This window comes from Sceloporus occidentalis, unplaced genomic scaffold (assembly GCF_023333645.1).
Source record: "Sceloporus occidentalis isolate IW3139 unplaced genomic scaffold, rSceOcc1.0.p SCAF_90, whole genome shotgun sequence".
Taxonomy (NCBI): Eukaryota; Metazoa; Chordata; class Lepidosauria; order Squamata; family Phrynosomatidae; genus Sceloporus; species Sceloporus occidentalis.
Window position 1 is genome coordinate 3,923,322 of NW_028317070.1, and position 14,209 is coordinate 3,937,530.

The following is a 14,209-nucleotide window of genomic DNA, read 5'->3' on the forward strand; positions in this document are numbered from 1 at the left end:
AGAAACCTCTAAAAAGGGTGTAAATATTAGCAGATCTGTAAGGCAAGCAGCAAACTATTACAGTGGGCGAATATTTATGCCATGGCATCAATTCCTTTCATCAGCTTTTTTGGGATCCTTTATCCTCAAATTCAGCACATACAAAACAGCGAAATAATATCACACCTATACATAGGAATACCGATATCATGTGTAAGATGTCATTATATCACTGAAAGGCAGAAGATCAAAAACAAACAAAAAAAACCCAGAAGGTCTGTCCAAGCTTCACATGCCATACGGTTCTACCCAGTGAGGAACAACACACATATATATATATATTTTGGTGTAATGTCAGTGACTGGCAGCAGTGTTAATAATAATACATAATGTTAGCTTGTACCGTGCTGTAGAATACAATTCTAGTTTTATTTGTACATGCTTACTTTGGCTTTTCTGGAGCATCTGAAGGGTTGCTGAAAAATGGTTCTTGATAAATGGTTTCCATTAGGTCATGATCCATTAATGTTGCCATAATTTCTTCACGACTTGGAGGAGACATCAAGGGTCTTAAAATGTGAACAGGTCGAGGTGTTGTGCTCCCATTTTTGGACTGTGATGGGGAACTTATTGATCTTGGTGAACTGTCTGGAGATGGTGTTAAGCCACCACTGTGCCTTGAAATGTACAACTCTAAGTCATCCGACACACAATCCATAAAATCCCCTTCTGGGGAAGAAAGAAGGCCATTAAAGGAAGAATTTGAATTTGGAGGCTGACAAGCTTCAAATGTGCCATCTTTACTTGGAGAATTTGTACCTGCTACACCCCAGCCATGCTCCGAAAAATTAAATGTAGCATCTTTCAGAATACTTTTTTTATTTAGCTTAAACTTGTCTTTGGGGCAGTCTTCTAGCTGTTGGTTCTTAAGTCTATCATTTGGGGACTGAGAGTGGACACTTTGCATAAGTAACCCATTATTCCACTGGTTAAGTAGAGGGCTCTGTTTAATATCAATACATGACCTTTCAAATAAATCCGGGCTGAGAGAACTTGGTCTTAGAAGAGGCTTCATATCTGGGGTCCGTGATATTTTCTGCAGCGAGTTCTGACTTTCAAGACTTGAACCCTCGTTTTCTGAAACCTGGACAGGAGTGGGGTCGCTTAAAAACTTCTGAGGTAAACTTTGATCAGCTGGAATAAACTGACTCCCAGAGTATAAACTGCATAGACCTGTTTGTCCTACACTGTTTATGTCAAAATTATAGTTATGCTCAGGAGATAAGTTGTCCTCCAGCACATAGCAGCTTTGAAAGCCCGGGTCAGAGAAAATCCCAGGGCTTCGTTCAGATGAAGAACTTTTGGTCTGGTGATCATTTATATGTTTTACCTCACTGGTTTTCACATTTTTTGCTCCTTTGGGTTTTGTGCTTCTTGGAGCTCTTGGTTTTTTATTGGGGGTTGCACATTGTGATTTTTTACTTGAGCATTTTGCTTCTGAAGGACAAGTGAAACTTCCTTTAAGCTTTGAAATGGACTCTAGTACATCTGCCACTTTTGCTTTCTGTTTTTTATGAAGCAATTCCTTCAGAACAGCAATTCCAGAGTGCCCGTCAATTGCTTGTGGAGAACCTCCATGAGTGGTTTTCTGTATGGCTTTTGTGCAGGAGAAAATCTCTTTTAAACAATTTTGACTCATTTTCTGTGTGGCAGCTTGGGCTGCATCAATGATTTCTCCCTTTTGTATTTGCTCCCATTGAGACATTTTGACAGGGCTTCGGATGGGTGATGAGAGACCATTCTTAGGTGACCGAACAGTCTCCGGGATGAAAGAATTTGAATCACACTGCTTTGCTGGGTCTTGTGAATTGGCCGTTTGCTGCTGGTTGTTAAATATACACGGGAAAAGTTTTGACTGCAACGTCTCAAAAGCCAAAGAGTCAGGTGACCCCTGTATTTCTTTCAGTTTTCCAATAGGGGACAAAAGTCTTTTTTGAGCATCATTAGGATCTTCCTTATTCAGAAGTGCATTACCCAAGGTAAATTGCGCATTTTGTATTATTTGAGGTAAACTGGAAAAGGAATTTGATATTGTGTTTTGAGATGAATTAAAATCCCTCATTTGGAACATGCTACAAGCTTGTGCCCTTGTTAAATCAACTTTATGTGGCCCCATTTCTTGGCTCGATGGAAAAGAATGGATATCTTTTTGCTGGTATTGCAGAGGACTTGGAGTTGCGGGGAGAGTACAGCCAGAAGAGCTTTCTTGCACGCTGCCTGTGGGGGGTAGCTGGGTAGAATGGAGATGGCCACTTGAAAACCCAGATAAGGTGAAATCTGGATGGCTGGAGGATGGCATCTGTACATCATCGCTCGTTTGCGTTACAGGTTCATCCTGTGGCTGAGGTCCTATAGTTTCCCCATGCTGAGTACTTGTCTTTTTAACCCTGTCTTTAATCTTTGTGTGCTTTCTTGGTGCCTTCTCGCTTTTCTTCTGTCTTGATTTGCCCTTCTGTTTTTTTCCATCTGTGCCCATCTGATATTGGCTGATTTTGTTCACATGCTTGCTTGTTGCAGAGTGAGGATTTATAACATTTTTCTTCCTAGATTTGTTCGTCTGCATTCTCCTTTGCCTCTTTTTAGCAGAACTGAAATCATCTCCCTTGCCGCTGCCTTCAGCAGAACATTTAAAAAGAGGGGTGTCTTCCACGGGACTGTGCATTATTTCGTCAGCTCTTGGATCAGTTGGAGACCAGCAGCGTGGAGGAGACATATGTATTGGACTTGGGCTTCTCTCTGTTAGAAAACCAAGCTTTGACATGACATCCTTATAATCTGTGTCGCAATCTTCGGTTTCCGTATTATAAGATGGTATGGGAGGAGCAAGAAAAGCACACTTTTGTCTCCTTCTTAAGGGTACAATTTTATTTACTGTTATTTTATTCGCCGTCTTTGGAATTCCCCCAAGCTTTTTCTTTGAGGACTTCGGCTTTGTTTTTCTTTTTTGTGGTCTCTTTGGTGCTGTTGGAAATATCGGGTATCTGGTTGCAGGTGAATCTGGCACTTTAGGCCAGAAGTTTTTTAAAGGTGCCATTTTGCTGTACAATTGGATTTTGTCCTCTGTGAGCTTTACCTGCTGTAGACTTGGATCAAGCTTTGCCAGTCTGACTTGCATGTTTTTTCTGCCTTTAAACCGATTTATTATTATGTACTTGATAATTACTGGAGGCAGCTTAGTTGATACTTTCCTGCGCTTGCGTGCCTTTTGACAATTTAGAACATCTTCAGTGGCTTCAGTGGGCTGAGGTAGATTTAATTTAGCAGTGTGCAGACCTGGGCTTTCTTCCCTATCCTCACTTTCGAAATGTGCTTTCCGTTTTGCTCTTAAGGTGTACTTATTTCCATAAAGTGCAAGAGATGGGTCGGAATCTGTATTGGCTTCCTCAACAGGACATGGAAAGCTATTAATATTACAACTATTTGTCTGAAACACGCAATCATCCATCATTACAGCTAAATCACAAGAAGGAACCCTGTCAACATCTGGTGGACTTTTGCTACATGCATTCCCTGGTGCATAGCTGCTGTCTTTTGGAGATCCCATATCCTTTAAATCTACAGAGTCTGGGTAGGTGGAACTGTCCATTTGAATATTTTCAGGTACAGTACTTTCTTGAGCTTTATCACTTTGTTTGTCAGACAAGCTTACAGATCCAGCATTGGTTACATTAATTTTCACATCATTTTCATTAGGAGCTTCGTTGTTTGCAGAAGCCTTTATTTTTTTTGGTAGCTTCAGTCTTGTTTTTTTAGGGGGCTCCATTTTAGATGACAGCGGCGTAGGTTTTGGCGGTCGGTTTAAACAATTTGAAAGGACGACACTAGGGAAAAACTTGTAATGGGTCACCTGCTGATTGGAATTATTCAGTTCAGTTTTGTGTTCCTGAAACTCCTCATACCGCACCTTAAGTTTATTAAGGCACCCTTCATTAGTGCTGGAGTCCACGGGGTGTGCGGTTATTCGACTTCCCTCTGCACACTGCATCATTTCACAGCTTTCATTTAAGGATGCAGGTAAAAAAATACTCAGGGGAGGGCTATTACATTTATCATTTATATCAGCAGATTTTTTTGCTTTGTTGCCCATTTCTGTAAAATTTCTTGAGCTTCTATCCCCTGCACTTTCAACGCCGTGACGGTTTACATGTAAGAAAGTATCCTTATCCACTTTCCTGATGCTGGTAAACTTTCTACTCTGCAAATGCCTGGTCACTGAAGATATGCCTTCTTCGTAGATGTTCTTTTCACTTGAAGGAACAGTAACTACATCAGTTTTGCTTCTGTCTTTAGGGAGGACTTCTGGGTGGTTTGAACTGTTAAACGGTGCAGGATATTTCAGATTGTAAGTGCTATCTTTTGGGAAAGAGTGGACGGAAAGTTCGGGTGCCTTCTCTAAAGCAGATGAGAGCTCCTCCATCAGCCCTTCTTTCTTCAGAACACTGGAGGAAAGTGCACTTGTGTGTTGACACTGAAAGGCTGTTTTAGCAGAAGACTGTGGCTCCAACGAGGCAACATCTTTATGAAAGAGGGAACTCTTTGATAGCTTGCTTTTTGCAATGACAGAAGAGTGGGTGAGGGTGTTTTCATTATTCAGAGGATTATCTAAAGAAAAAAAGTCTGGTTACAAGTCATGTAAGCAAAAAAAGGAAACAGGCACAAATAAGTAAAAAGTGTTTACTCCATAAAACATCCATGTGACTTTATCATCCTCATTTTGATAAAACAAAAGTACCCAAATTGTTCAGATTGAGGGGAACTGGCTGCAGATGATGCCATGTTGAGGAAGACCCATTTTAAGTGCCAGGTCAAGTAGTTTGTGCAACAGCTTCTATAACAGTATCAACTGGCTACCATAGCACTATTGAGTGGAACTACTGGGGACGGAGGAGCTTCATAAGGGATGTTAGGGACAGGACTAAGTAGATGAAAGCCAAGAACATTATGCCACTTTACAAAAAGTACATATACAACCTGACAACTAACTTCCACAGTTAACCACTGACCAGAACCATACTTTAGGAGTTAAAATTGATAGACACATGGCAAGTGTTTGTAACAGCTGAAACTTGCTTTATTTCATTTTTTAAATAGCAGTAATAAAAAAGATGTTATATACCGCTATTTTCATCTGCTGTTCCATCTAGCTGTGGTATGGAAAGATTGGCAAGAAGCAAGTTACTGTTCCATTCCATTTCACTATCGGTAGAATCCTCTTCTTCCGATGAGCTCCCATCGATGTTCTTGCTTAAGGGACCAAGAAAAAAAAGATGTTATTATCAAAGCAGTTATCTGCAGTTTAAATTGTGCTTTACTGATAGATCACACTGTGTGAAGACTCTGACAGGTCGATATTGGTAAAGTTAATCGTATAGGTACACATGGGTTAGCAACTCAGCACAAAAGAGCCAAAAATTGAGATCCTTTTGGGGACCTTAGGGACTGCAGGGATGTCTCCTGTAACCATGGCATCATCAGGGTACTCTCTGTGTCCATACAATTATTTCCAAATGTATTTAATTTTTATTTCTTCTATTTTTAACAAATTTTATTGTTCTCATTCTTACACCAATATCCCTGCAGTTAATCACACAGTGAAGCAGGGCTCTGCATTCCTAAATTTACGATCTCTGTATAACGTGAAAAGCAGAGGAATCAAAGGCCCCAGAAGAGCCCGTACAGACTTGGTGGCATCTCTATAGCAGGTATCGATGTTTCTGGCAGCAGTTACCGACACTAGTGTTCAGGCCTTCAAGTGTACCAGTGCACTATACATGCTGACATGAGTCCATGGTGATCTTCCTTGTAGCAGCAGGGAAGTCTCGCTGCTGATGGAAGAACGTCAGGATGTACTACAGGAGTACCCCCACTCCCACTCGTGAGTAAGGATGTAGTTGCAGCACAACCATCCTTGCTTATGTACACTCACTTTGCGGGAGCGGACCCTTAACAGCATGATGCTAGCATGGTAATTCCCCTTTAAGCATCCTTTGTGCGTTTTGTGGTAGAAATGACCTGACCACTGCAGAGCAGGACATGCATTGATAAATGAAAAAATGTAGTGCTTCACTTTAAATACATTTTGGTTTTACATACATGCTCTGGACCCCATTGTGTACGTTAATGTGGGGTATGCCTGTATTATATCCCATTTGTTGTTTCAGACATATTTTAAAGGAAGTTATAGCATGTCCTAAGGTTGCTAAGGGATTGAAAACCAGTGGCTTAGGGCATGACTGCGATTTTCATTCACTTGTCGTAACGTTATCATTGCTTTGTGTACCCTAAACCCTGACACTATACCCTAAATATATAGAGGCCATATTAAATGACTTTACGGTATCAGAATGCCTCATGTGTTGCACATGTTTAAAAGCAAGAGCGCACATCAGTATTTTTAAAATCGGCAATTTTTTTAATCCTTAGACTTGACACACAGTTACGGATTCTGTTGCCGCTATATAAATAAAAGCGAATAATAAAATACGCTTGTGTTTTGTAGTATAGTTGTGGTCCACAAACATACATAGAAATCTTACACTAACATACGTACTCAATATAATAACTGCTAGAGCCAGTTCTAGAAAACAGGGTGCTGACATGGTAGGGGGAGCCACAAGGAGGTTCTTTCCGAAGTTAGCAACCCCGTTCATGCATGAGGAGCATGTCTGAAACAGGTTGCCTGAATGCTAGAAGCTCAAGGGCTAACACTGACAACGTTCTCAAATGAGTGCTGGCAAATTGCAACCGGGAGTGCAATGAAAGTACAGACAACCAATAAAGGATTTTTGTTTTGCATTTTGCATACATACTTTTGCTTGGCATTCTGCTTCTCAGTGTTGCTGTCCCATCTTTGGGACATTAGTATGCTCAGTTCCATCTCCTCCTTCTCCAACAGGGGCTCATTCTCCTCGTCATCGCTATTCTGCATGTTGCTATATTTTGCAAAAGCGTGCTGTGATAAGCTTCTGGACGTGTCCACTTGGTACCCATCGTCCTCTAGGCCGGCTAATAATTTTACCATGGCTTTATCTTGACTGTTATCCACTAATAAAAGTAAAGTTGTCAATTTATATTATATATATATAATCTGACACAAACAAAAACATTTTAACAATCCTTGTTCACAATGACAAACATAACAAATGCACTCTAGTACAAGTGTACTATACATAGCCAAACTCTGCAGCTCCCTAGGTATCCCTTTTAACAGGCTACACAAACGATGTAATGCTATGAAATACTCGAAACATATTCCAAAAGGATCAATATATACACGTTTTGAAATGTTGGAAATAACTATTCCCTACAACTTATTTAGATTCAAAATAAACATCCATATGGGAAGATGAGTTATTGGTTGGCTATTTGCCTCTGTTCGAATTTTTTTTTTTAAAGTCGATTTTACTTGGTTAGAAATTTGCCTGTTTTTCTATTCTATTATGCTTTGTACATAAGAAAAAGAAAGCTGGATCAAATGCCCAAACAAATCAGACACAGAGCGACCTAAAAGAAGAGATTTGAGAAAAGTATCCACCACAAAGATATAAACCTGTAAGCTTTTCACTGGTTCTTGTTGACTTGGGGTTTAAGCTATGCATTTCATTTAAACAGTGTGGGTGGCGGGGGGTTAACATTTCAGAATTTGTTCAGTTATATAAATCAACTTCAATGACTGCAATCAGATACAAGTCAGATCTTATATACAAAGACAAATTACAACAATCTGTGTGGTATACACAGCTGGCAAGCCTCATAGAACACCAAAAAAAAACTTGAAAGAAAACGTACCATCGGGTGTTTAATCAACAATAAAAATATTAAGTTATGTTGCCGTGACAAAAGAAAGCAAAAAAAACACAAAACCCTATAGACTTCATAATTAACATGAAGTACCATGAAAATATTTGCATAGAAAGGAAAAAGTATATATATTTATTTTAAAAAACAAATCTTACACTAGTATTAAAAAAATAAAAATAAGTTTGTTTTTTTTCTCAAAAACAATATGGATAAAATTAATTGTAAGTTTGAGATTCAAGGTATCAAAGTGTTTGATGCAAAAGGCATTTCTTCATATCTGAGTGGTTAATATATTTCACAGTGGCGGATCTACCGGGGTCGCAGGGGTCGCGACTGCGACCGGGCCCCGGCGGCAGGGGGGCCCAAGCCAAGGGGCCGCCCGAAATCTTTTTTACGTTTTTTTTAATTTTTTTTTTTTAAATAAGGCAGGGGCGTCCAACATGCGGCCCTCGAGAGTCTGCACATCACTTACAGCCACCCTGTACCAGCATGTACTGGCTGACTTGGCATGATAGGAGTGTGATTGCTAACAGCAATCACAGCGAGCACAGTCCCATCATGCCTAGGTACCAGCATTTACTGGTTGCCTAGGCTAACAGCAATCACACTCCTATCATGCCAAGTCATATTGCTAATTTTGTCCAATTGTGTGTTACCTACTTTTATTAAACATGTGAGTTTTTATTATTATTTTTAAAGGTGGGGGTAATTTTCGGTTTTGGCTAAGTGAACCCTGAATGTTTTGGTCCAGAATTTTCATTTTAGTTCATCCCTAGAATAAATCTAGGGAATCCTGAATTTGTAGTCGCAAAACTTTCAAGGCCCAGAAATCAGTGAGAGGAAGAGTAAAGGTTTTGTGTCATTTTACTTTATTTTAATCTGCATATTTTATTAAAGGCCATATTTTTTGTCACAGTGAAAAATGAGTGCGGCCCGCGCATGTATACAATTCTGATGAAGTGGCCCACTGCAGAAAAAACTTGGACACCCCTGGATTATGCCTTTTGTACATGCGCCCCTTTTTCTTTGATTTTTTTACAGATATGATTCAATATGTAAATTGAATTTGTTGAATTAGTTGAAAAAAAATTGTTGGGTAAAAATCATGTTTTTTTGGGGGGGGTGAGGGGGTGGGGGGGCCCTTAACAGATTCTCGCACCCGGGCCCTGAGGCGTCTAGTTACGCCCCTGATATTTCATTTTGTTCTTACAAAATACACAGACCTATTCACAACATATTCATAAAATACGAATCTAGAAATGGCACATCAAAGGTATGATTCCAGCTTGCTTTTTTAATACCCTGGGTAACAGCAGGTTTCTAGCTGTGATGTATGAGTTTCCAAGAGGTGGCAGGTACACACATGGGTGTTAAAGGGGGACAAAAGCTCATGAAGATCTTCAGCTCTCTTTGTCCATGTATCAGAGAGAGCTGAGACGTCCCTGCCTGTGCTGATTATTTGTTGGTCCTCAATAACAGCGACATGGATTACATTTACAGTTATTGACCCAAGACAGCCACCCAAGACCTAGATGCTCATCCTATGCACTAAATGTTTTGCTATCACACAATCTCTAACTTTACTTTTCACAATCATATCTCTCCTCCAGCCAGTACAGTTAATCTTCTAATGCTTTTGTAATTAATTGTGTTTTGCCCAAAACAATGGTTATGCAGTTATGTGGTATAACTGATGTTTTCAAATAAGTAATTTCTTAGCTGTTTTAAAATAATGCAAGTACTCAGTCCTGCAGTATATGCAATTGATCATTGTGAAGCACGACTTACAGAAAACTGGAGACTGACTCAGTCTCTGGGACAAAGGTTGGAAGCTTTGACTAGTTTCCATGACATTTAAAATAGCCTCTTCATCAATGACAGCATCTGCTTGGTCTTCTCCAACACACTCTTCATTTCCTGAGGAAGGAAAACACGTGTCCTTAACAAAACACTACAATAGTGCTTCAGTTCCAGTGCTGCAACCGAAACCCATCTCCGTCATCGATAACGCAGGAAAAACAAAACAAGGAGCTACTGCTGTGAGACTATATTAATAGAAGGCCATAACCTATAAGTGAAACTTACCAAAAGCTAAGAACAGGTGTGACATGTATTACGTTGTGATGTATTTGGATAAAAATGACAAACATGGAAAGCGCATAACATAATGCAAGCCCTTACTGTGCTTCGGATCTCTGTGAACCTCCACCACGTTAGCCGATGTGCAGGGGATGCCCTCGGGGGACTCAAACTGAGAATGCAGAGTCAGCTCGGCAGAGAAATCGTCCGACACGCTGCTGCAGTCCATGGAGTGAGGCAGCGTCCTGTGTGTGTGAAGACTGGTATATTAAACACATAACTATACCAAAAGGAACGCAGGTTACAGAGCTTTATTATTATTCAATGGTTATTTCGATTATTGGCCCTTGAAAACTAGTTGGCTGTGCCCACCAACGACTTATGATTCAGCTATCGCTACTCAACTAACCTATTTCAATCTGAAACGAGAATGATGTAAGTTCTAGTGGGCTTATACAATTAACCCCTTAATGACAAAGCCTGTATATGTACGGGCTCAAAATGAATTGTTTTCAATGGGTTTTGGGACCGCCCATTGTCCTTAAGGGGTTAATAAAAGAATGCTTTACACCTAACACTGTAAAAACTGGCGACACTTGCATAGTGTGGGAAGGACGTTCCTCGCTGGCACAAAAAGAGGACTTGTTTCCAGCCCAAGTCTCTGAACGTAGTTTATACTTACACAGAGAAGTCATTTTGCTTGAGGATTTCCTTAAGTCTCTTCTGGAAGATTTTTTCGCTTTCTGTTACAGCCACAAATCCACGATCTTTAGGCAAAAAAAAAGCCATGAGAACTTAATGCTGCAGGTAAGGTATACTATGTATAAAAATACACCTCCTCCCCAAACAATACAAGCCTTTAACCTAAAATCTACCCTTGCTATATATATATATATCTATATCTATATATGTATATATATTATATCCTTACCATGTAAACTTTTGTGAAAAGATTACTCAAGATGTCTCAACTCACTTACAATTAGTAGTGTCCAGTTAGACATTGAGTATGGATCATGATTTTCATATAGTTACTAGTCATTCTGAAAATGTGTACTGTTTTTAACATGGACTGATTCAACACCTAAATAGTCTTAAGCTCAGCACAGACATTGATACAATAAACATGTAGGCATTGTTAAGCAAATCGAGAGGGCACTATGGGCACCAGTAACTGTTAATGGTGAATGCTTTTTTTTTTTTTTTACTTAAATTTTACTCTTTCTTTGGACTTCCATTACAAGAATATAAATATATAAAAACAACAGGAGACAGTGTGTAAGCAGCACAACGGTCGCGTTTTACATAATAAACAAGCTAACCAGAGAACACAATAATCAGAGAAAAAATGTAAAAGTCTCCAGGGGGGAAAAGTGTTATCGGTAGACCAATTATCCTCAAATGCCCTCTCCTGGAACTTTGTGCTCTCCATTTTCCTGGGTTTTATGCCTTAGAAGTAGAATCATATGGAGATCGTAAACTACAGCTGCTGCATATTAGGAGAAAAACGGCTGGTGGATTCTAAACATGCAGTTGGCAGCTTTTTTCTACAGTACTTGAAAGTTGAACGGCCTCAAAAGTATACCACACAGAGCCGGAAATGTGATGCGTAACGTGGAAACGTATACAGCTTTATGCTGGGAAAACAGTTTTGTTTACCTTGTGATTCAGGTGGGCTGATTTGAGAAGACCGGTTATTCTCTCGGCGACGTTGCTTCTCATCTTCCCATATGGCCTGCAGCCCTGGATTCTTCCCTATCTGAGCTACAGTTTTGAAAAAAAGGGCCTTTGTTAAGCTTTCTTGCAAATCCATAAATATACCACAGATCTCTAAAATTGAAGATCATACTAAATAATCTAGTTCCTCATTTATCTTATACAGCCCAGGTTTTACCATTTTATTACTTCTGTATTTGTAAAATATAGTTACATAGATTTCGGCAGCGATACATATATATGTGTGTGTAGAAATATATACACAGATTAACACAAACTACAGAGAATTCAGCAACAATTTACCGGGAGTTTCTAATTGGCATACATGGGAAATATCCAGGCCTGAGCTACCTGGAGACCTCCCTTTCTGGGTTGAGGGTAGGCAGTCCCACTATAGGCAGAGAGTGAAGCGTGCCACAACCCCACACTCACAACCCAGAGTTTTAACGGGGTGACTTGGAGAAGCGGGCAAAACTCAGAGGAGTTCCCAGGTATAAAGCATATATAAAATCTGCTAGGATTTTGGACAAATATAGGTTCCTTTCATGCAAAGGGTGCAAGTGGTCTCCTTGGTCCACTATACTTTCAGTTCTTGCTTTTTTTAAAACCTACATTTCTTTAAAAAAACCGAAAAAAAAAAACTGGAATAGACAAAGTAAAATTGTCAAACAAGATTGCATCACTAACACACACACAAACAGTACCCCCACACACATTTTCAATGTATTAAGAATGTACCTACAATATGGTTTTATGAAAAGCAAGAATCTGTTCCAGAACAAAGAGCACATTGTAAATTACACAGTTACGATTCACCCTTCTTCAAGTGTTTCAATATATTGACTGTATGTTGATTTTTCAGTCAATATACAAATAACTAGAAATGCAAACTTTTTGTCTTGGCCACCTGTTTAAATACATTCTGTTTCAGTGTCTGTTTCTATCTCCATATATACACGAGTAAATGACACAGACCAGTGTCGTCCAACTATGACTTGTATCATCTTATGTTAGCTCAAGCTGTGCTGCTGAGAGCCTTGGGGATCACCTGGAGAATACAGACGCTGACCATATCTATTTGCATACAGTTAATGAACGCTAGTTCGGATGCATTGAGGTGGGCAAGGACGATACATTTAAGTAGATATTTTAGAGCAGGACTGGACCTAGGGTCTCAGACATACTGATGCTGCCGTTCTGGTGACATACAGTGTGCAGTCCCCTTCTGAAAACGCGCGGACACACACTGTGCGAGTCTAAAAACGTAACACGCATTCACATGTAGGTGGCGGGCCGCTGTATGTTTACCATTTGGCAGCCACCGACCTTAAAGTATGGCTCTTTTTCTAGCAAAGGAAAGCAAAAATAGGACCCAAAGTGTTTTAACAGCCAACTGTGGTGGTTGTCTTGGTGATCAGTGTATCCAAACCAATATCAAAGATCCTTTGCCAAGGTCAAAGTGTGCTGCTGTGAATGGCTGTCTACAGAAAGTCATCTGTGAGGTTTTTTGTGTTAGTGCATTAAGATATTTTATTATAGGATTTAATTTAATGATTAATGCCTTTAGCCAAATGTATCACTGATCCTCAGAACCCATATGATATTAATGTTTAATACTCATATCGGGGAGGGGGAGGGGGGGAAATCAGGCGAAAGAAAGAAATGGAATGAGCCAAGACAGAAAATAATTTATACCTTCGATTTCCTGCCGGTTTAAGATATCAGCTGCTACACCATCCACTTCCAATTCACAGGTACTCTGTGGTTCCACACCCTCCAACACGCAGGAGCTGTAACAGAACAGTCAATTAGTAAATACAGTGTGATGTTACACAGGTGATTGCATATTGCTATAGAATCGCTTATAGATCATTGCATATTGTAGTATTATGTCATAAAATAACTAGAAGGGAAGTGTGTAATGGCAGCGCGTTTTTGCTTTATTTATACCGCAGACAGAGAATTGCAACAGTAACCTAAAAACTGGAAACTACTAGCTCACTTTTACGTATTCATTCATGTTCAAACCAGATTAAATTACAATTAGCACATGCTTCGATAATGAATAATATGCAATAGTGAGTACCATTTAATGTCACCACATGTTTACAAAATTGCAAAAAAAAATCTTTGTACATCTGCTAGGAACTACTATTTGGAGTTCTGACACAGACAACAGTAAACTCACTTTTCACCATGGCAACCAATGCCATCATCATGTAAGTGGGCTATGGTGGCAGAGCACGTGTGGGGTCATATGTTACTGCTGCTGCTTAAGAAACAGAGTTTGTGAATTAATAGGACAGTGTACAATAGAGATTGCATGTGGGTCTCAGCTAAGATCTACACAATGAGCCTAGTTCTTTGAAAGGAATACCAGTATATGTCATGGTTTCTTTAAAAGAGATGCAGGTCTAAATCACAGTTAAACAGTGGTTATGTGTCCAGACCTTGGAATTTCATCTTCTTCCCAGAGGGCAAAGGTACCAGCGAAGGAGCTTCCATGGATTGCTTCTTTATGCACACTTCGGTTTAACGATCCATCACCTAAAGACAAAAGGCATAAACAAAGCAA

The 14,209-nt window shown here is 39.7% G+C and overlaps 1 protein-coding gene across 1 annotated transcript in view; it reads right to left on the reverse strand.

Annotated features, from left to right (window-relative positions):
- The window catches only part of LOC149284628 (DNA polymerase zeta catalytic subunit-like), a 73,211-nt gene that overhangs the window by 19,218 nt on the left and 39,784 nt on the right, over positions 1 to 14,209 (reverse strand). Inside the window, exons 5-13 of the mRNA XM_089496471.1 lie at positions 14,085 to 14,181; positions 13,330 to 13,424; positions 11,578 to 11,682; positions 10,601 to 10,685; positions 10,021 to 10,163; positions 9,628 to 9,756; positions 6,849 to 7,083; positions 5,156 to 5,283; positions 426 to 4,641 (exon numbers count right to left, since the gene is read on the reverse strand). Coding sequence (XP_089352597.1) covers positions 426 to 4,641; positions 5,156 to 5,283; positions 6,849 to 7,083; positions 9,628 to 9,756; positions 10,021 to 10,163; positions 10,601 to 10,685; positions 11,578 to 11,682; positions 13,330 to 13,424; positions 14,085 to 14,181 — 5,233 coding nt within the window. The remainder of the gene's footprint in view (positions 1 to 425; positions 4,642 to 5,155; positions 5,284 to 6,848; positions 7,084 to 9,627; positions 9,757 to 10,020; positions 10,164 to 10,600; positions 10,686 to 11,577; positions 11,683 to 13,329; positions 13,425 to 14,084; positions 14,182 to 14,209) is intronic.